Source organism: Apteryx rowi, unplaced genomic scaffold (assembly GCF_003343035.1).
Source record: "Apteryx rowi isolate R43461 unplaced genomic scaffold, aptRow1 scaffold_97, whole genome shotgun sequence".
In the NCBI taxonomy this organism is placed as follows: Eukaryota; Metazoa; Chordata; class Aves; order Apterygiformes; family Apterygidae; genus Apteryx; species Apteryx rowi.
This window is the reverse complement of record NW_020451282.1, coordinates 532,306-555,492: the sequence shown is the minus strand read 5'-3', so window position 1 is coordinate 555,492 and position 23,187 is coordinate 532,306. Positions and strand designations below refer to the sequence as shown.

The window sequence follows — 23,187 nt, the reverse complement described above, 5'->3', positions numbered from 1 at the left end:
AAGGTGAACAAATCCAAAATATTAAAACTGGGTTACAGAAAAGGAAAGGCTAAAAGCTAAGGTCAAACGCATTTTCACTGCTATTTTTATGCTTGTTGATAATCATTTAATTATGCCTGTATGAAAGCAAAAAGATACCATGATCTGTGTTCTTAATATTCAGTCTAATTCAACTGATTGCCAGTTAACACTTACCCAGCCAAATTCAGACACTACGCAATGATGATTAACCTGCCTTTGCAAATCAGCAGCCCCAGACAAATGCAAGTGGCACCAAAACAGAGACCGTTCTCAAACTGCAAAATGTGTTTTATCTCAGTAAATGTTATTCATTCAAAGTGCTAGTTAATATTTCCTACCTTAGCTGGTTTCCTTTTGCAAGAGCTAAAGCTGATTTATTTAGATGTATCTTTTCCAACAGTTTTCCTTTTCTTCTCTCGCGATGGGAGAAAACTGGCGTAGAGAGCAGTTTCTAACTGAGGAATAGTACTGACACTTAGATGCTTTTGCTGCTTTGACAGCCTTTTCAAGGTTGTCCATGCTACAGGAAACACTTCGTTCATGTAGAAGGAGTCCCTTTTATTGCATGTTTCAGTATTAATGCCTATATTATAAGCTGCTGAAGTACCTTTCACACATCACTGGGTTTTGTTGTTAGTGAAACAGCAAGTTAACAGACATTTCAGAATGAACCATTATTCTACACTGCAGGCAGAAATTTGTACACCCTGCTGCAAGGAATTAGTCTCGTCTCTGTGCTATACTGAGACTTTTGTAGGGGAAAAGCTATTGATTTACAAAGTAGATGTGGCTGCAAACAAGAACAGCTCAACCTTAGGGCAAGCAAAAAGACAAACTACAAAACAAAGACTCATTTTTAATTAATAAATCACTGAGGTATAATTGGCATTTAATTGACATATCTAGTCTGTAGTCTTTAACTGACATTTCTAGTCTCATCCCTGTCTAGTGCCTACTGCATTTGGTCCCTCATTTTAAAGCAACATACAGCTATGATAATAGATTTAAAGAAATATTGATTATGCCTTCCTAGACATTTACACATAAATATAAAACAGAAAAATGTTAACCCTTTCTTCCCCCGCGTAGATTGAGCACCAGGCTGCCTTGTAAGGATGCCAGAAACAGCAGCTGGACTCCATCTGTATGTTTAAGCAAATGACAGGGCCATTTTCACCAGCTCCTGTAGGGCACATTTAAGCCTTAACCACGTAGCTGTAAATCACGGGACAGTTGAAGAGAGAAGTCTAGTCTAGAGCTGAAAATATGCCGTGGTGCTTAAAGGAGCAATTGGGTTACATGTAAATAAGCCCCAAGAGACCTTTTGCAAAGCATATCCTCCCGTGTGTTACACTGTCAACTTTTATTCACATGAAATTCAAAACACCAATGAGCAGTGAAGGAATATGGGCTTGTTTATCAGCGACCGTTAACACTGAGTCGTGGAGGGCAGGGACCAGGCAGCTCCACCTAGCAAGCACCATGTTTCCATTCCCCGTCTAAGCAGTAATGCCTGGCCACCTCGCAATCTGCAATGCATTTGCCATCGAACCATCCCCACGAGGTAATCCTTGTGTACAAAGGGTTCCTCTAACAAACTCGGAAATCTTTAGCTGAAACAACAGACGAAGAGAAACACCCCCCAGTCACATCTCACTATGAGCTGTCACCATAACACCGTCTCAGAAAAGACACACTCAATGAGAGATGTGCCAGGTAAGGTGCTTCCTTTAGAAGAAGGGCTACTATCATTGCACAAGGTAGTGGTGAGACATCGTCTGGAGTACAAGGCTGCCCATGCTGAGAGAAGTTGATCCCAGATGGGAACAGGCGCTGAGCAGGCCTACCAGCGTAGTCAGAAGGGCCTGGAGCTTATTTTATGAGCAGAGAACGGGTGAATTTGGCTTGTTCAGTCTGGCAAAATGAAAGTTGAGAGGAACTAAGACTGTTCTCTATAAATTTTCCATAGAGTTCATCAAAAGCAAGGGAGAAGATCTAAAAAGCTGAAAATCAACCAGCATCAGAAGAGTTAGTAACTATATGCTGATCACATACAAATACAGAGGCTTTAATTTTGAGATAAAGTTTCTCACTATCAGCAGTTTTGACTTCTGGACTTTCTTTCAAACGATGTTTTACAAAACAAACGAAATAAATTTGTTTTTTAAGGTGGATCAGTCTGTGAAAGAGAGAGTACAGGGCTGTTTGCACTATCAAAGAGCTGGCCTACTTCTAGATTCCTATTACATATTCAAGCCTGATAATCAAAACTGGAGCAAAGCAATACATAAAAATGAAGCTGTGCTTGGCTGTTCTTACATCTCTGGGTTTTACAACTGAGTATTTCCTCCAAAGATGAGGAAATAGCCTAGATTTGTATCTCATCTGTCTTGATGAACCCTGATAAGAAGGACTATTGTGAATCTCAGTAGTCTGAGACCTGACTGACTGGCCATGGTGTTGCTTCTTCCTTCTGGCTTATTACTGTGCACAGCAGCCCTGCGCTTCAGAGATCCAAAGAAAGACTGCTTTGACCCATGGACTTTTTAGATCAGTCCTTTCAGGCTATCTCTAAAGTGGCAAAACCACTAACACTCCCCAGTTCCTTGGAAGCATACCCTGCCCATCCCCACTGCTTCTGTGAAAAGGGAATCCAGGCATGGTCCCCACAGGGGACCAAGAGGAGCCCCAGCCTTCCAGTCCTCTGCAAAGCACATCGCATGAGAAGGACCGGCAGGTAGGGAATCTGCATCTACCTCCTCCTGGGAAAACAAAACTAGAAGATCGATTAAAAATCCCCAAATAAATGGAAATTGTCTTCCAAGGGGTTTGTACCAGGCTCTGAATTATCATGCGGAACATAGTATATCTTTTTTAGAAAGGCAGTTACACTAATTTTGCCTATCATTATGACATTCTTATTAGCACAAGTTGAGATTTTAATTAACAAATAGCTGTTTGTGATATAGAAAAAGGGAAAAAAATATTTTTAGTGCCAGATGCAAAGAAACAGACTACAGCATGACAAACGGGAAATGGCTGATTATAAAAATCAACAGCTTGGTATATTAAAATGTGTTTATTTCTGCGTTGTTTCATGCTAGCGATTTCTGAATTTGGAACAGAGTTGTACCATAAGCAATAAAACAAACCCTTTTTTCCCCCCCAAACAGTTTTTTCAGTTGCACTGCTCTTTGTTTAAGTAAAACTATAATGCATATCCCTGCTCAGCTCCTTTTGTAGCTTTTTCAGTACAAGTTCCCAAGGAAGAGTGAACTGAGGAGGAAAAAAGGAACAAGAAAGGGATAAACAGAACTATCCTGTGTTTAAGCCCATTTACTGCATGGAATGGATCTAATCCTCAGCAAATGGGCTGAAGGAAGAATTTAAGTAACTAAATCATCAGTGTATTTGGCTGGCAATCTACAAAAACAGCCGTATTTTTATAAGTTATCAGTAATTGACACTACTCGACTCTCCCTTCCTCCTCTGCTGAATAAACACTGAAAATGAACAAGTGTTGGAAAAGGAGGCAATATTAAAAATCTGGGCATAGAATAATTGTGGAAGCAGCTGCCCTCCTGACATTAGCTCAGAAATCAGAGATGGAAAAAATCCTTTTAGGTCATATAGCCCCTCCCTTTGTCATTGCAGGACTGTACCCTAACGTAGATTTTCCAGTGCCTTGTCCAATCCAGTTTTAATATGATCTAAGCAATGGCTTGCAGTAGCTCCCTTGGGAGACTAGTCCACATCACTGTCAATAATTTTCCCCTCTTTAACAGCAATTGCCCTATTTGCCCTATTATTTCTGTGAATCTCCAGATTATATTCAATATCATAAAAAGACTGAAGTATTGAAAAATGTTTCAGGATTCCAGACAATTCCGTGAAAATCCCTGAAAATGTAGAGCAGCCATGGCTACTTTTTCTTTTTCCTGTCCTTCTGACCAGGTGATATGTAAACAGACCAGCAAGCTGACTGGTGACAAAAAAATACTGAGGTAGGTATTAGAGAAACCGAAGAGATCAGCCCTATTTCCAAGCCTTCAGAGTAAGTCTGTCTGCTGCAATATAAACAACAAATGACTTAACAATGTTAGCTATGGATACAGGCTCTGTGTTCTTTCAAATCTGTTTGCTTAAGTCATGATTTTTAGTCTAGCTTCCTAATGAAATGAGGTGCATGCGCTATCTGCTCATCTGACTGTCCTCCACTAGTAACTAGGGAGTTCAGTGGCCACTTCAAGTGTTACCTGACAGAATACAGGACATTAATCCATATTTATACTTCATTATGTTTGTTGTACACAAACCAACCACTTTTTATAGTATTTTATGGAAAGAAAGTTATAGACCATAAAGTTTCTGGATTGCTATAACAAACCTCCAGGCACTGAAGATCAACGTGCATATTCATTGCCTGCTTCATACTAACTTCATCCTATCTTGCCTATTTGCTAGTGACATTTTCTGACACCACTGTGCTTTTACAAACTGCAAAAGTCCTCTTTCTCCTACTTATCTGCCCTCCTCTTCTTCTAATTTTCCGGATCTTATCCCTCCTGCATCAGTATTTTTTTTCCACTGTTTAATGTCACTGATTTCAATCAAAGTTACTCCCAGCTTGCACCAGCATCAAAATAAGAAGATTGCTGCATTTTCATCAGGGCACCATTGGGGAAAGGCGGAAGCAGGGACACGCGCGCACGCTAACCAAAATCGTCACCTGGAACTACAAACAGGCAGAGGATATTCTGCTGCTTGTCTGGAAACGACATACACAATCAGTCACAGTGAAACTCCCACTATATCCTTAAAGAATGATCTTTCCTCAAGTTTATTGTGGCCCATCTATATTAAAAACAAGGAATTCTGTCAGGCTGCTCAATATGCTCTCTCCAAGCAATCGGAGGGAACGGATACAGCCACACATACCCCCAGATCCCACAAATCAAACCAAGCACTGCCACTACTCACACCTTCTTTTTAACCTTTTTTCTTTTCTTCATCCACAGAGCCAAGTAAGGGCCTAGTTCTTAACCACTTCTTACCACATGCCATTGTTTAACCAAATTAGGAGTAAATTCTACCAAATAAAAAGAGCTTTTCTGTACAGATTTTGCAAGACAATGAAGAACCAGGACAGAAAAAAACAGAAAAAAATATTGTATGTACTGTGAAGCCAAGAGCGATGGGTAAAACTGAAGATTTTGCTCTTCTCCCACCTGAGTATTCATCATTCCCTGCAACCTGCTATGGGTAAATGCACTCCAAATTTGACCACGTCATTCTTTTCTGTGAATCCACCTGTCTCCTTCTTCCTCACATCAAATGCGAGGCAACTGGCTTCGCTGTCAAAGCCAGCCCCACCTACTACTTTTTACTCAATGTCAAAAGGCTGATGTCTCCTCTGAAAACACAGAGCAGCTTCCACTGGTCACCCCTTGCATTTTTGAAGACTCTGTATTTTCTCTTCATTTATGTCTCCAGCTTGAGAGAGCTGCTTGTAAATAGCTAAAAAGGTGTCTTTATGCTCTTTCAAATCCCTCATTAGAAGTCTGTTTTCCTGGGATGTCTATAAAAATATCTGATAATGGAAAAGCTCCTCACGCACTAACATTATGCCGTATCATGCCAATGAGTATGGACTCACTGATTCCTTACACTTGCTTCTCCATCTTTTTATACAGCTATTATTGCCCACCTTTGGAATAGTTAAAAGTCTGTGCATGACTAACAGCAGTTCTTTCTCTGGTGGAAAAATTAGCCTTCCTTTAGGATGTTCCAAGTTGTCTGAACTCACGAACAGAAAAGACTGAACTGAGCAATCATCTTAACCCCAAAACTGGTAAGACTTAACAAGACACAGGAAAAAGGCAGAAAGAAAAACTGGGTAAATTTTAACATTGGACAACCATGCACTTAGATCCAGGCGTAAACACATGCAGATTGAAGGAAAATACTCATATCTAAACTATGTGGAAATCACTTTTGGATAAAGCATAAATATGTGCCTACACTAAACATCTTCCTTTCTTTTTAGAACAACAAACTCGCAAAGAAACTGCAACATAACCCATTTCTGAGTGCAAAAATACACTTTGAATGATTCAGCAGTTTTTCAGCAGTTTCATACTAACTCTGGAGAATGGAAAATGGAATCATAGAGCAGAATTTACAACAGAATTTAGCTTAAGTATTAAAATGTGCCTGATAACCTGTTCACTTACTACTTCTGCTACCTGAATGTTCTCCAGTACCACAAATATCCAATTTAGGGAGTATCTGCCTTATCAAACCGTTAAGAGAAGAAATAGAAAAGGGTTATAGAAAAAGTTCCTGGTATTTCATAAAACTAACATTACACTGTTGCATTATCACTCATTTTTGAGCATATGAATACACGGAAACGAGAAGGTTTCCTTGTATACTTTAAGATTTGTTCGAATGAGAGAGCCTCCTTACCTCAAGCACTCTTCCTGTGATATACTTTTCACAATTGTCACATCTGATACCAAACTTTGCATGATAGTCCGTTTCACAATATGGAATGCCATCTCTAGGGAAAAAAGACAGGCAATACAGAGATTAGGTTAAATAGAATTACAGGTTGTCTGGCAGATTATACAGCTAAACTTTGTTAACATTTCAACAGACAGTGTTTACCGATTTACTCCCTCCCAAATCCAGGACCTATTAATTTTTAAAGGAACTGAACTGTTAATGAATAGGAAGTAGTTGACTGCCCATATCTGACCCCCCCTTCCAAGTCCACCACAATCCCACTTTACTGCTTTGTCATCGAATTCAGCAATCTCTTCTCTCCCAGCCACAACACTAAACAGTATCTCAGACACACCACCTCACACCATTTGCTTCGATAGTCTTATTCACCAACTTATTCCATGTTTTCCACTCTCTGGAAGAAATAATTAATTCTACATATTATGCTTTTCCTCTTTACCTGACATCTAACTGTACTTTCCGCTTGGTCTGCCTAGAGTAATTTCTCAGCAGGCTATCCTGGTTGTAAGCCAAGTTTTGATTAACACTTAAGTCTACTGAGGTTCCCAACAGGGCATGGTTAAAGACAGTCATGGCTTAACTGTCTTGGCAACCTGCTCTGTAGCATCCAGTAATGACTATGCGAATTCAACCTAAACAGCAGAAGAGATGTTGCAGTATGTTCATGCATGAAGTAAACAGTTATTTTACCACCACAAGTGGTTTAATTACCACAAGGGATTTAAGATAGTGTACAGTCTAAAAATTCAAAGACTAAAAATGGGAATCTTAGCTTTTATTCTAAATGATTAGAATCAGAACACTTGCGCTATTACTCTGAAACTAATCCATCTGTTAATTTGCTTCCTATTATTGGGCAAGTCAAATATATACTTCAGTGCTGCCATCCATTAAAATACTTGCTACTTCAGAGACATATTAGGAGATTAACTTATCCATTTCTAAAAAGTTTATTTTCTGTAGAAGAGGTAAAGAGAAATGTTTGTATATTTAGCTCACTAGACTGATGAATGACAAAAATTACTGTTGAAAAAAATGGAGCTATTTCTTTTTGCAACTTGAAAGTACAAATTAAACAAAATTAAGTATGTTTAGTGTGTTAGTGCATAACATGCTAAAAGAGTCCACCATCAGATAGATTTATTAGCACAGGCACAATTTGTGTGGACATTCCCCTAGAGAAACATGAAAAATAATTTTATAGCATAAAAGTTGGATTGCTTAGAGACTAACCCATAAATTATCACAATAATTAATTGAAATATTTGAAGCAAGAATGTTTCTTCTCTTGAGTTGTTTTGTTTGGCATTTAACTATTTTTCAGAGAGGATTTTGCAATAGCTAAATCTTTACAGTTTAGGGGTTTTTTTGTTGAATAACAAGCAAAGCACTGTACTGAAACACAACAGATTAGCATGGAATTTGAGATAATGCAAACCTTTATTTAACAACATTCTGCATTAAAGATTTCCTCAGTCTCCAGTGCAAGCTGTGAAATTAGATGTTATACTTGTATTAATATAAATCCAAAGACTCGCTGAATGTCAGTGGGACAATGGCTCTGAAACTCCGTCATCACTGAATATAGGGCATTGGTGACTGAGTTATTTTGTTGTTTAGGAAAATTTCATCACAGAACATACTTCTCTAAAGGAGAAGTGAATCCCTGTTGCCCTGGCCAGTGAAAGGCCTGTATCTCACTGGACTGAGCCGAGAGCTGACACAGAGCTTGCGTCTGTGTGTGCTTTATGCTGACTCCCATCGCTGTTGTTAAATTCGGTCCGAATCTGACACCTTCCTTACAGGAAACCTACAGAGAAAAAACTTGAGATAAAAATCTCTAATCTTTTACATAGCCCCAAAGAGTGATAAACAAACACTAAAGGATATGCAACACCGAACTAATCCCTTTGTATCAGGAGAACGCTGAAAATGAGTGAAGATGCCCTTAGCTCCTCTGCTCAACTTACTTGCTGATGTACTCTGCATTCAGTAGCTTGCCGCATGTATTGCACTTAAAACAGCCCAAATGCCAGTGTTTGTCCAAAGCAACCAGTGACTGCCCGTTTTTTATTTCTGAACCACAGCCCCCACAATCTGCAAGAGAAAAATCCAGCATGAGCGAATCACGTACTCTAAATGATCGCAAACAACACAGGTTACTGCAGTACAGGGAGCCCCTGGAGTCACAGTAACAGCTCGTGCAGGCTCCAAAGCTCACTGACGACTGCTCACCAGTGGATGACAAGCGGTGCAGACCTAATGTTGCTAAAAGATACGACTCATTCAAAGAAAAAAATAGTGACTTAGGTTTCCTAGTGATTTAGGTTTTACTTTAACTCACTTACACTGTCTTTAACAGATACGAAGTCTTGCTCATCAGATTTTCATATACCATAAATCAGCCCAATAAAATTAATAAAAATGACCTAAAAGTCCTGAGATTAAAATAAATAATTGATTCTTCTTATTAGACTTTGCTTCTGGGTCTAAGAGTTTAACTCATATTTCAAAATTCTCACAATTGTGGAAAAAAAACAAGCTGAAATTCTGATGTGATCTTCTGCAACCAGGAAAAATACACCAAAACTTGAAGTGCATTACAAATTTCTGAGTAGTGGTGACACTGGATGTGGAACATGTAAAAGTGATGGCTGACTATATATTTATTATTTATATAAAATCACATATATAAAGCTCCAAAAATTTCTAAGGAAAATTAAATGTGAAACATAACATAGACTAAACCATATTGATTAAGCAGGCTGTATGTGAGGTAGTTCTATACTCCCCAGAAAAAATAATTCAGGGTAAGACTTTTTTTTTTCCTTTTTTTTTTTTTGTTTTCAAACGATGAATGCTTTTGATTATGCAGGTAAAAGCCAAAAGCCAAATCCACTCTCAGATGCCATGCCAATAGCCCACCACCTAGTGCCCTCTCTAGGGAAGCTACAGCCCTGCTTAGAAATCTTTTCATTATTCAGTTTAGACATGGGATTTGAACCTTGTTCTCTATATCCTAAATGAATCCCCTAATCCCCTATAGCGTCCATCTTTCATTCACTCTTTGCTCTCTGTAGACCTCTCTCTCTGTATAATTTTCTTACAAAATGTTAAAATATTCAGCATATGTGGAAAAACAGTGACAAACATCAGTGATTCTAGCATCAGTATCTCAGTAATCTTTCTAACCTTCTATATGTTCTTATAAGAAACCACGTATTTTTGAGGAATTCTTCATGTATACCAACAATTTGCTAGAGAAAAGACAAAACCTGGAAGATCCTTAACGAGTCATTTCAAGATGCTGGAGAAGAAAACAAACATGTCTTCCATGAAAGAAAAATATACACAAAAGCATAAAAAGATTTATGTAGTTATTAAAAAAAAGACTCCAAACATAGCATCTCATTAAATGTTTTAACCAGTTCTCTTTAAAACTTTCTGATTTAAGATTCTATTTAATTGATTACATGACCCTAGTGAGACACTATGGAAGTACAATTGTAACTTTAATTTCTGAATACACAGCAATAAAGGATAGTTCTTATTTTCCTTCGGTGGATTTGGAATGGATTAAGGGAGTAAGACTATGTCTCTTTAATATCACTCTGTAGAACACTAATATGTGGAATCAAGCCCAGCCCAAAGGCATGTGCAGCTCAGATCAGAAGGGTTGAGATTTGCTAATAGAAGAGAGAACTTGGGTGTGTGCCTGGATTTTCTCCCAGAAGACAATAAATACTTCAGTATCTATTCTTTAACTTCAATCAGAAATTTGTTTGTGATCTGTGTACCAGGGGTTTATCTGGTAATCTAATTTAATCTCACTGGTTGAAGTTTTATTCTACAAGCTTAATACAACACAGTGCGCTCAGACATCATTCACCTCTCATCTTGTTTAAGCTTGGGTGGGCAGAGATTCAGCATTCTGTGTGTTACTTTTTTTCTTCCTAACTGCTGTTTTCTCTGTAAAGCTCCAGATAATTAAAAACAAATATTGTGGTTGCTATGCCAACAGTGGTATTGATGTGGTGTTCTTGTCTTCCTGTTTGGATGTAGCATCCTTCAGTGACTCGCTTAATTTCAACCAATAACTGCAGCATATGTCAATTTGCTGCTACATACTGATATTCTTCCCTAAATACTCTTTCAACATCATCACCACCACAAAAGCTTTTTGAAGCTAGCATTTTATAAACTAAACAAAACAGGTAGGTAGGTATTTATACAATAATAAAAAATTTGAGGGCTCAGGCAAAAGGCAAATATTTGACATTCCTTGTTTCTTTCAAATGTTAATGCAGAAAGGAGGTCAAAACCACATGGAGAAGATGAAAATAGAAGGACTGGTCAGAGGGGGCAGCGACGTTGGGAGTTCAGTGAGTCCCAAGAGATCTCTTGATAGCATTCTTGAGCTGAATTCAGAGATGAATAGGCCGATGAATAACATTGTGTAGTGTGTATCTTAAAATTACGAGCCAAGAGCAAAACCTAACATAACAGTGGGTCAACATATTATTTGCTCCTTGACTCAGTTTGCTTGAAGACCAATGCTTTTGTTCACTACTTTTCTTTTACAAAAAGAATTGTAAAACATCAAGGTCTTTTTCAAGAAGATTGTTAAAACAATGAGACACAAATGCCATTTATTGCCTCACATAGTATGTAGCATAACTACAGATAGCCATTTTGGACTTTCAAATTTACAGTTCAGCCAAGATGTTTCTGACTCTGCTTGTTTATTCCTACCATTATTGAAACAATGGTGTAACCCTAAGGATTAGCAAGTGCTTGGAAAACAGCTGTGAGTATACATTGCTGCTCTTTTTGTTTTCTGAATGTTTTCCCAATTCTTTACTATATTTTTTGACATTTGGTTAAGTTTCTGTATATTCTCACTGGTTGGAATTTTACATATCCTGCTGCATATACATGCACAGATATCCGCACGGACACATGCACCTACATGTATTTGTGACTACAGTGTTTCCCTTTAAGGTTCCTGTCAACGCTCTGTTCCCCACACCAGGGATGGATCATGCTAAGGCTCCCTGGCTCCCAGACCTCCACTGGAGAAGCAGCAGCACGTGAGCTCTGCCCCTTCTGGGCCAGCTGGCTGCTGCCTGTCCCCATGTCACCAGAAAATCAGATGCTGGTGCCCTGCAGCAGTACTGCAAGAAACTGGGGAAATGAAAGATATAAGGAATGGAAATAGTCTACTTGGGTAAGGAAGATATTTACCTGGGATCCTGGCAACATAATGGCACAATTTACTTGATATGGACCTGAGTTTGCTGTAGGAGAAGTCTTGGTAGGTTTACCCCTACCCCTACCACTATAACATCTTTCGGGAAGCAGAGCTGATCAGTCACAGGTGAAGACCAGATCAAATTCCTTTAGAAGCCCAGCCTGCAGTGCAGCAGAAATTATCAAAGTTTTGAACAAAGATCCTTATCCAAGTTCCACTGAAGCCTGCAGAAAGATTGCCTCCATTTCTAATGAGATTTAAAGCAGGCCTCATTTGGGGTTTAAATACTTGCATATGTTTGAGATTTTATTCAGAGAAAGGCCAATCTTTTGTTTTCAAAGGTCAAGTTTTGCCACAAAGATCATTCCCTTCAAGGGAAGTTTTGTCCATGTAACTAGGATGAAATACTGTACTATGCAACAAAACTAGAATTATAAAACCAGAATTATACTATGCCTGAGTGCACAAAACAACAACAACTGGAGATAAAGCTGTAGGGGATCTGCAGTAAACACCAAGAATAGCTAGCCCAGAGGAACAAGCAGTTACTAGAAGTTGCATTCTATCCTAATTACCAGTCAAACTTCAGAAAAAAGAGATATTTTAGTCAGCATCCATAAAGACTTTATTTGAATTAAAAGCAGAATATCTGGTTTTGAATTAGAGCACAAGAGTCAAGAGTGGACACCTCTGTTTTCACAGGCAGTAACTTTTACGGAAGTCAATGGTGCTGCACTACAAGATGAGGATGTTGTCCTCAGTCCATTTCCAAAGAGGCTGGAAGTCTACTACTTCTGAATGAATTTCCTTTTACCCATAAAGTTCATGTAATATCACTGTTCATTAAAATAGTCATATCTACGATACATGAAATGAGATCAGAATAAAAAATAGCTAAAACTGTAGCTAGTGTATTTCAGCTTTCAGACTGTAGCAATGTCTCCCAAGCAGAGACATTATCTTCCAAAGTTACTTTTTAAGTGCAAGACAGACAGTCATAAAGGAAATTGAAACAAAAACTTACAGATATTTTGATGCAATAATATGTGGGATATGTACATATTTCCAGAAGTTTGCTCTTGGGCAACAATGACAAAAATACATTTTAAACAAAAATTCCAATAAGGAAGTTTTGGTAGTGAAAGACAATTCCACAGGTGTTGTCTTGCTCATTTCTTTCATTAAAACATGACAGAAGAAGCTAGTACTGGTACAAACAATTATCTTGGCATGCTCTGGATTGTTAGCCCAAAACACAAATTTTGTTGAGATTAACATTAAAGTTTTGTCACTCAGTTCACAGATAAAGTTTATTACATATCATTTGTCTGAAAAATAAACGCAGACTTCAAAGAAAAGACAATTAACTGTCTTTTCATTCATGATACTGGTGTATATGTAGGATCCTGTCACTGTGCTGTGACAGTCGAGACCTGTATGATTATAGTAACTGTAGTTGACCTCTGCTGGATGCTAGAAGAAACTGGACATCTCACCTTGACCCAGTAGGGTCAGGTGTACGAGGCCCCTCGAATGTGGCGGTGGCTAGCTAAAGGGCTACCTTTTTAGCAGCTGTATCCTTAGGGGGACAGGGTTGTACATTGGGCAAAAGTAAGTACATTTGAAGGATTTTGTATCACAGAAAACCAGATAATTAAATGAACTACTTCTGTCAGTACTCAAGCAGGCAAATAATTTCCATTAAAGTCAAGGTCGATTTTCCCATGAGAAAAGGATACACACAGATTATTAAAGTAGTGATCTGCAAATGCAGCCAGCCAAGATGGATTACACTTATGGCTGAGAATGATCCACCAGTGGAGTGACAAGAGAAAGCACCCAAAAGAGAGGGCCATCACCTACTCAAAGAGAACAGCAAGAGGGGAATCAGCACAGTGTCTCTCACTGCGTTCACACAGCACCTTTTGCTGACAAACTGAATAAAGGAGATGGTGAAGACTTCCACAGAGAGGAGAGGGAGAAAAACAAAAGGGGGGGAGAGATTTCTCCCTGGAGTGGGCTGTATTCTTTATATATAAAGATAATGCAATTTATGTGGTTCCTCCTCAGTCACACTGAATGCAGCTTGATATAATGTGATAGTCATTAAAAATAAAAGGTCTTACTTCTATCTTCGGTGTTTAATTAAATTGCTGTTGCTGTTTAATTGCTCTTTCAAAAAGGCAGCGGTTGAATGTTGTAGTGTGGCAGATTCTCATGAACAAATCAACATAGTACCAAATAAAGAGAATTCAGAGGAATAATGCTACTCTACGAGACATCTGTTTTGCTGCAAAAAGTATGGTATGAAAGGACTGTTCTCCAACTCTGTTAGGTTTGCATCTTCTGATAGTACATCCTTACTACTGAGGTCAGTGCAAAAGTCCCTTGGGTCACTTTGCATATATCAACCCCCCGTATAGTATTTAGATGTGTAACCATGTCACTGACATCTTTGGAATCATACAAATGGAACACATACAAATGATAAAATCTCATGTTGGATTTTATTTTAGCTGGAGTTGGGCTAAATCCTCAAAAATATTAACGTCTGCATCACGCTTTTTCTCCAAATATTTTGTTTTACACTAGTTTTACTCAAATGTTCTGCGCGTTTCTGTGTATTGTTAACTCTGTAATGGCACCACTTTGTTTCTTTCTAATATCAGACTTACTGGAAAACTGCCATATATTTTTTCACATGACTGTGTTGCCTTGATTTCTTGACTGCATTTACGCAGCACAGTGGTAAAGGCTCTTGTTGCACATATTGGTGTAAATTTTGCTCTTTAAAGCCATGCAGGTTAAGAAGTAACAACAGAAAAGAGCAAAAAAACCTTACTTACTTCTCAAGTTCTGTACTGGGAAAGTGCTGCTGCCACCAGGAGGGGGCAGGGAGCATTTCTGGCAGATGCACTCTTTGCCATTAAAAGTCACCCTGTCGCCTGCGGGAAAAGGCAACCTGCAACAGAGGAAACAAAAGCGTACAGGTTACACTCCCATGTCTTTATTGAAATGAAATATAGTTCCCCAAAGGAACTGGTTATTATTCTGGTTTCTTTTTCTCCACTTGCTCGTTCTCATTCACGATTTTTCAGTCATATTGGAGGCTAAAGTATCAAAGGGACGTATCAAACAAGATATTGCAAATGTAGATGTTAAAGTGACACAGGAAAATAATCTAAAGATACAAAATCACACTGAATGTTCATGTCAAAATCTTTCTGTTTCTAAGAAATGTAGTGTCAATAATGGTTGATCATGAACAGCATCAATTAAACAATTACAATGAAACTGGGATTACAGGGAATAATAAGTACAGGCAAATGTAATTGCTTTTACATTGCTAGAATGCTGCACAAGTGCATGACTTCTCTTAATTAAAAAGCCTTTTGAAAATGCAACTGTGATCAGGACTTGATCCTCCTAGCTGTGATCATATCAAAATACTTCTCTTAATCTATTTGCTCAGAAAACAAATGTCTGTGAACACTTGTAGGAGAAAATACATCCCAGTTACAAAAAATGACAGCATCTACATTAGTTGCTTGTTCTACTCAACAGCTCTCCTTACGCTTACTTAAATCCTTCCTTTTTATCAACTTCCCTAAAACAGAAAGGTTTTCCCTGTGAGCTTTGCTGTCCAGGCACAGAAACTGCCGAGGTTTGTTCTCTTTCTGAAAAGACCAGATGGTCAAATCACTTTATAATGCAGCAAAGGATGGTGAGGATTTAGAAACACATTTCACTCCACATGAAGCTTGTGTCAAAATAAATCCCAAGCAAGCTATCAAAATATGGTTTCAGTAGGGCATAAACACAATGCAGGCCTCCTGCCTTGTTGTGAGTTCCAGCTGACCAGATTATTTCATTAGCGTTTCATTAAAACTGCATGACATTCCCCCCAAAATGTTATCAAATCATGCTAAATGAGAGGTTGTCTTTTATATAAAAACTGCATAGATACTTCTTGCTAAGCATATACATTATTTTGCTCCCTAAACCAGCTTTAGGGTGACTTATTCTACATTCATGTTCTATCCCAAAAGTTGCTACAGAAAATTACTTAAAAAGAGAACAGAAGTAATGCTGCTCATTGTTCTTCAATATTGGCACTAAAATCTATTTTAAACCAGCTAAATGGTTTAAAAACACTTCAACAATGTTATCCATTTTTGGACCATAGGCAATACTTTAAAAATTATGAGGACACAGGTAGTTCAAACATTATTTTGTCTTTGGAAATCTGATAATGAATTCTGCTTTTCACCATTTTTTTTCTTCACTGGTGACATAATACTCTGAATACTTGTTTGCTGCTTACTTACCTAAATTTAAGCTACGGAGAAAAATATTCTTTGGAAATAGCCTTTAAAGTTGTCTTGCTGTTTGCCACAACTAAATGCTCCACGGGTGCTTCCAGCACAAACAGGCCCCAACCTCTGCTAGCACAGATCCAGGAGTCTTAAAATTCTACCTGTTTTGGAGAGGATTTTCTAACACGAATTTCACTGAAGAACCTGATACTGAACCTGGCAGTGCTGCCTCTAGCGCAGCAGCTGGGATGCTACGGAGCCGCGCTGCTCTGGTGGCGAACGCGTCTGTCCTGGCTTTCAGCAACCCAGCACAGCAAACGCCAATGTTACGTAGGAAAAAAAAAAGGCTCTTCGTAGGTCATAACTGTTACTCGCAATAGGTTTTTATGCTGCTTAAAGTCACAGAGCCTACTGGTATATGGAATAATAAACAGGTTTCATGAACATGAATTCATTAGTGTAAAAATTACTAAATATGATACACTTTTACATAGATAACGAAAATTGATGCCTAATTAGCAAAAACTGCCTCAACAACGGAGTGATATAATTCAAATGCTGTCCTCGTCTTCTACTGTCAATGTGAAAGGCATTACTTAATCATGTTTTCATTTTAATAAAATATTGTAAAAACAAGTCTAGAATTGAGCAGTATGGATCCATCTGGAAAAGCACAGGACAAGCAATTTTAACACTTCCAGAACTGAGACAAGAACTTGTAACAGAGCTCCTACATGTTTTTAGGAAGATACCCCACCTTGATTTACAGATACCCACATAGTTATTATGAACCCTGATGATCTGCTCCATATTATACCCACAAAAAAACAGTCACCTGCTCCATAGGTACAACCATACAACTACACCACCATACCACTACTTTGAGACCTTTCATTCTTATGTGTGGTTGCCTTTCCCCAGGCAGCTGAGAGTTTGCCATAACATTTATGGGGAACAAGACTGGAAATCAGTTAGCTACCCAGATGGACTCTCTCCTGAGAGGTGTCAGTAAAATGGCAGGTTTTTCTCAGTTAATAATCCCAGAAATAGTAAAATACTGGAAGCCATGAATAATTAATTGCTTTCAAATAGTAATGTGACTACAGAGCAACATAGTATTTATTATATTAGAATGAGTAGACAGAGAGAAAGTTAATACATTTTGTTGACTCAATGATTTAGTCAAAAAAAAAATCCAAAAGAATATTTGAACGCAGAAGCCCATCTGAAACAAATTCAGCAAACATCAAGTTAAGCACAAGTAGGGACAGATTGCTTTGAATTAGCTCAACTATGCTATGCATTAGGTAATTTGAAAAAACACAGAGTGTTAAAGGTAGGAGAAGAGAGGAATAAGATAATTTACCTCCTGGCACAAATAGAGAGAGAGGTAGACGACACCTACAAAATATGCAGATGCTCACAGGCAGCATAACATCCACAGGACCTGATGTTGGGGTGAGGGAGCTGAGGCAGTGCTTTAATATCCCACAAACATATCTTATTTGGTTTATTTTCTGAAAGTTTAATGATCACTGTGCCCTTTCATTAAGGAAGGAGGGGGCAATAATTTCACTTCTCTATTAAGTTTTCCATGTCTGCAAAACACTTCTTGCTCTAGAGAAACAGGGAAGTCCTCCTTGGAAGTTTTCAGCAAGGTCCAGGCATCGAAACTCGTAATTAAATCTTGGCATGTGCTTCACTATTTCATTGATTGGGAATCTATAATTTATACACAACATATTTGCCAGTATTTCTGCAACACTTGACTTCTTTCACAAGCAGCCAGGTTCATGGATTTTGAAGCCATCAAGAGTGAAGGCACAACAGAAGGTGGTAACAGTCAATTAACAAGGTTTCAGTTTCTGAGCTCTTTAACTTGTGAGCAGGATTAAATATAGCATTGTAGGTTAAGAACCAGTGTATCTGCCTTTGAATATAATGACATCTCACAACCAGTTACCCCCTGAACATTGCTAGATGCTACTCATACATTTAAAAATATTCAGTGTGATCTTCACAGTCAGCTAATCTATTTTTAAGACAAAAATTAAGAGTATGTTTAAAGCAGCTCTCTAAAATGACTTGTAAGGTTTTAATACACCTTTATGATTTATTTACCTGTGAATTTTGTTTTATCCACCTTCCTGGAATATTTGTAAACCTAGCAACAACATAGGAGCTGACCAACAAAATTATATTGTAAAACATCAAATGACCATCAGCCTAGTTCAATGTAAGTAGCAACAACATAGGAGCTGACCAACAAAATTATATTGTAAAACATCAAATGACCATCAGCCTAGTTCAATGTAAGTGTGGGCTGACACGGAAAGGTCTGGCCCTGGTCTCATCCTTCTCTGCATCATGCATCAGCTTATGCAGCTGTGGGCAGGTCATTCAAGCTTTCTGGGTCGAAAGAAAATGTCATTTTTTTTCAGAGAAGAGGGACAGCCTTCTGTTCTTTAAGTTGCTAAACTGCCTCTGTGGCTGAACAGTCAGTTCAATATGATATCAGAAAAATGAACAGAAACATACAGTTAGGGATGTGGGGAGGGGAGAACCGTCCAATTCAGTGGCAGCCTGCAGCTACACTGGGTCAGGTGTAACATCAAACTGTAACCTGAAGACCTCTAGGATCAAATTCTGATCTAACTTGTACATTGTACAATCAAATCCCTCAAGGCTGTTCCACAGGGCAGAATTTGACCCAGGAGGTTACACCCGACTTAAGACAAAGTAGATGTTTCTTGCTATCTACTCTCCACATGAAATTCAGCAAAGGCAAAGTGCTGCATCTGGGAAGGAAGAACCTGTGCTGAAGTACAGGCTGGGGGCCGATTGGCTGGAAGCAGCTTTGCAGGAAAAGATCTAGGGGTCCCGGGGGACAACACAAGTCTAACATGAGTCAGCAGCGTGCCCTTGCGGCAGAGAAGGCCAAGCACATCCTGGGTTGCATTGGCAAGAGTATAGCCAGCAGGTCCAGACAAGTGACCCTTCCCTCTACTCATCACTTGACAGATTGCATCTGGAGTAGTGCATCCAGTTTTTGCCTCCCCACTACAAGAAAGACACTGCCGTGCTGGAGGGAGTCTAATGGAGGGCTGCCCAGAGCCGGGGCTGGAGCGCTGGACACACGTGGAGATGCTGAGGGAGCTCGGTTTATTCAATCATAAGAAGGCTCAGGGGAGATCCTATTGCTACCTACAGCTATGTCTACAGTGGGGTGCATGCGTGTGTGTGTGTGTGTGTGTGTGTGAGAAGATGGAGCCACACTCTTTTCAGAGGTACCAAGTGGAAGGACAAGAGGCAACAGACACAAGCTGCACCACGAGAAATTCCAACTTGATATAAGGAAAAAAAATTACCACGAGGGTGTTCAAACAATGGAACAGGGTATCCAGAGAGTTTGTGGGATCTCTATCCTTGCAGATATTTAAATTTGTCTGGGCAAGGCCCTCAGCAGCGTGCTCTAACTGGACCTGCTTTGAGCAGGGGGTTGGACAAGATTACCTCCAGAGATCTTTCCATTATACACAAGTCCACGACTATAGATATGCTCTGTGCTTAAACCTGAAGAGCAAGATAGTAAGACTGCTCTGTTCAGAAAGCATCAGATATTGATAAATGTATTTACTTTAAAAGACAAAATACCAAGAAGTACACCCAATCCAATTTCAAAATTTCTGCCCCAACATCCCAATGAAGAAGCCTGCTTAATGAGATTCTTTAAGAAGTATCCAGTACTGTTTAAGTGGGAGCCAAATGCTTTCGAAAGTCAGCAGTAAAGGAAAGTGAGCAATTAAAAAGGTCTACCATATAAGAAAAGTCTGATGTAATTGCTGCTTTCTAGAAAGAACTGAATTTTAACTTCTAATTTCCTGTATTGTCCTAATTTCTTAAGCCATGCATATACAAAAGCTATCACGCTTCTTTCTAGAAATAGCAGGGTTACACACAGGGCTAAAACCATCATTTTTTTTCACACAGTTTTCAGTTTTCTGAGTTTATATATTCAACCGCTTAATTACTTTCTTGAAGATAAAAGAAATAAAAGTGGATTCAGAGATTTAGATCTGGATTTGGCACAAAAATCCTTGATGAATATGTAACTATGTCTCTTGCCCCTCCACACACTAAACTTTATTCACCTCTACATGGCACATGTTTAACTTCTATCAATGTGCTGCTTCAAATAAGAGCTTCCTAAATTCAGATGAAATAAAGAACTTGGATTTCCGAATCCTATAAAACAAACACGAACTTGTTTGATTTATAACCTGGAACATATATGCTAATTTATCATCCAGCTAATCAAGAACCAACTCATTCTTCTCTCTTCATTGTTTATGTCACAAAATGCTCTACTTTTCCATTCTTTAATTATAAGAATATTGAAATTAGAGGAAAAGTGATTATATACTTTCCTCCAACTGGGTGAATAAACACTCTTTACTAGTTGTATTAACCCATAAAACCAAAACCCAGACTTTTGATAACCTGTGCACACATAGCACATCAATACCACTGAAATCCAATGTAAACTAGAGTTTATGCATAGTGTAACCTTGTGTAGACCGTCTGCCCTAGATGAACCTCACGTTATTGCTCAATACATTTATGTAACTCTTATTATTACACGAAGACTTCTCATGAAAATGACATTTTAAAAAAAGCAAAGTATTTTTATTGTCATAGGTATAATTTCCCATTGCTTTTTGGCAGATTCTATTTGCTGGCCTTTTACATCCAGCATAAGGTATTTTTTCTGAGGCAAACAGTCCTGTCTCTGACAGACATATAAGACTTGTGTGAACAGTTTCAGTAAAACTCAACTTCTATTGATACAGATAGCCTTACTTTTTTCCTCTTTCCTGTTCACTTTTACGAACACCTGGACCTTTCAGAGGAAACATCTTTGGAAGTCCTTTGTAGGACACAGGCCCTTTCAATTAATCAAACTGTAAGAAAAAGATAGCTTACCCTTTTTCTGGGAATTCAAATTAAGCAGTTCATCTGCAACATTTTTAAATCTATTTTGTTATTCTTCTATTCATCCCAAGTTTTAGATAGTATCATCATGAAACACAACGGGAGCAAACAGTCACATCAGGCTATAAACAGCACTGGGAGAAGGAGGGCATAAGGCCTCAATCTTTTTGCCAGCAGAGCAAACATGCAATTAAAATCTAACTTTGTTTAATTAAGAGCCAACGGTCAATGCAAGATAGAGAGACACAATCACACAGGACACTATGTTATGCCATAATTTTAATAATCAGTCTTTCACATTTGAAATGAATACTACTTAATTTTTTCACTCTGAACTGCGGCAGCCCACGGCAATAGTATCCGAGCCCCAAGCTATGCCTCAGGGAAGAGCTGGGTTACTGACATGCCAGGTTTTTCATAGGGGAGGACAGCAGCTTCTCAGCACAGTGCCAACGGTAGCAGGGAGGACAGCTCTATTCGGCGCTACTGAGTCACGGGGCATTCAAAAGTAGTAATATCGGTAGCCCCAGAAAAGGAACATGGCCTCTGCTACTGGCTTTTTCCCATTGTGCTAGCGGGCTGTATGCACATTAGATTCTCTCACTGATTTTACCATCTGAAGGAATATACACTTCCCACCAGTTTCTATTCAAATCTTATCTTCTCTGAAGATGAGAAAAAAAGGAGTTGCGACTGCCACTGCTTTACTATTCAATGCAAGAACAGTTTAAAAGTGTTACTTCAGCAGCTAGGAAAATGTGGATTATAAAAGTGTTCATTTAAAGCACTCAAAAATCCTGTAATATTCTGAAGACCCTTTTCATGAGTGCAAAGTGCCTCTGTTATCAATGTGTTCTTCTTCTCTGAATTTGGTAAGAGACTTTCTTGGTTTCCATTAGCGCAGGATCAGTCCTAATGTAATCACTTTTCAAGTTCATAATAAAAGTCAGACTTCTAACAGAAAGCCCACATTAAAGCCCAGTTTTATAAGGCAATGCCAGATGCACTTTGCAATGCCAGCTGCCTAATATGGTGTGCTTTTGGCCCGCAATTTAAGGTTCCTTCCCATACATTAAAAAAGAGGACACAAATGGTACTCCTGACTCTTCCCTCCAAAGAAAATGCCAAGGTAGAGCGCTTTACCATTCTGTCCCACAAATCAGCTGGCTCTGTTTTCTGGGCTTTTCTGTTTGTTTGTTTTTAACAACAACAAAAAAGCTTTTTCTGCTAACCCACATGTATTTACAGTCTATCCACCTCATTTTCGCTGAGGATATCACTCAGAATAAAACAAATGCTGATGATGTTTAGACAGGACACTCTTTCCCATAAGAAATATAAATTATATTTATCTTGCAAAGACTGGGGTAGTTGAAGCAATGCTGATTTAAAGCAGTTCTTCTGTCGAGCTACTCCATAAGCCAGTGTTACAAACCCCCTGGGAGACACTAATTGAATCTTGTTAGTCAGCTGGACATTAGTTGGCTCTGATGAAAACAATATGAATGTCTGTGTCTTTCTACAGAAAGTGATGGAAGGAAGTTTGTGTCTTTCTACTGAAGTTTCAGACAGTAGCAACTACAAAGTTCATCAACAGAATGGCTTTTAATCCAGCCATTTACTATTACACATGAAGGATAGGGACCTCACTGAATTCTTTTATACAAAATATTGTTGCATTGAGAACTTCATTTTTAGAAGTATAACCTAGCTTTAGCATGTCTTCGTTACATATAATTATTTGCAGCATGTTCTAGTGAGGATTTTCACCGTACTGCAACTGAGGCTTGCCTTCTTAGGTACTTAAGTAAATTAATCATAGGGAAACTTGTTCTGAACTCCCAGGGAAATGAGTCAAACTGTACCAGAAAGCTCCAAACTATCAGCTAAAGAACTGGCTAAATACAGCAACAGGTTATATACCAACTGAAACCTAAATTAAGTACCAAGTTGCTAAGTAGAGTAACACAAACGTATATAATGGACTCCCTGCTAAGTCCTAATGGAGTGGCTGAAGATGTGAGTACATTTAGTGGGAAAACAGTAACAATGAGGGTTTTTTTCTCTTAATTTTTCTCT

At 38.6% G+C, this 23,187-nt stretch overlaps 1 protein-coding gene across 1 annotated transcript in view; it reads right to left on the bottom strand.

The window, feature by feature from the left end:
• Positions 1-23,187, bottom strand: part of ABLIM2 (actin binding LIM protein family member 2) — a 121,402-nt gene that overhangs the window by 68,912 nt on the left and 29,303 nt on the right. Inside the window, exons 4-6 of the mRNA XM_026054822.1 lie at positions 14,647-14,762; positions 8,520-8,646; positions 6,490-6,583 (exon numbers count right to left, since the gene is read on the bottom strand). Of these exons, the coding sequence (XP_025910607.1) occupies positions 6,490-6,583; positions 8,520-8,646; positions 14,647-14,762 (337 nt within the window). The remainder of the gene's footprint in view (positions 1-6,489; positions 6,584-8,519; positions 8,647-14,646; positions 14,763-23,187) is intronic.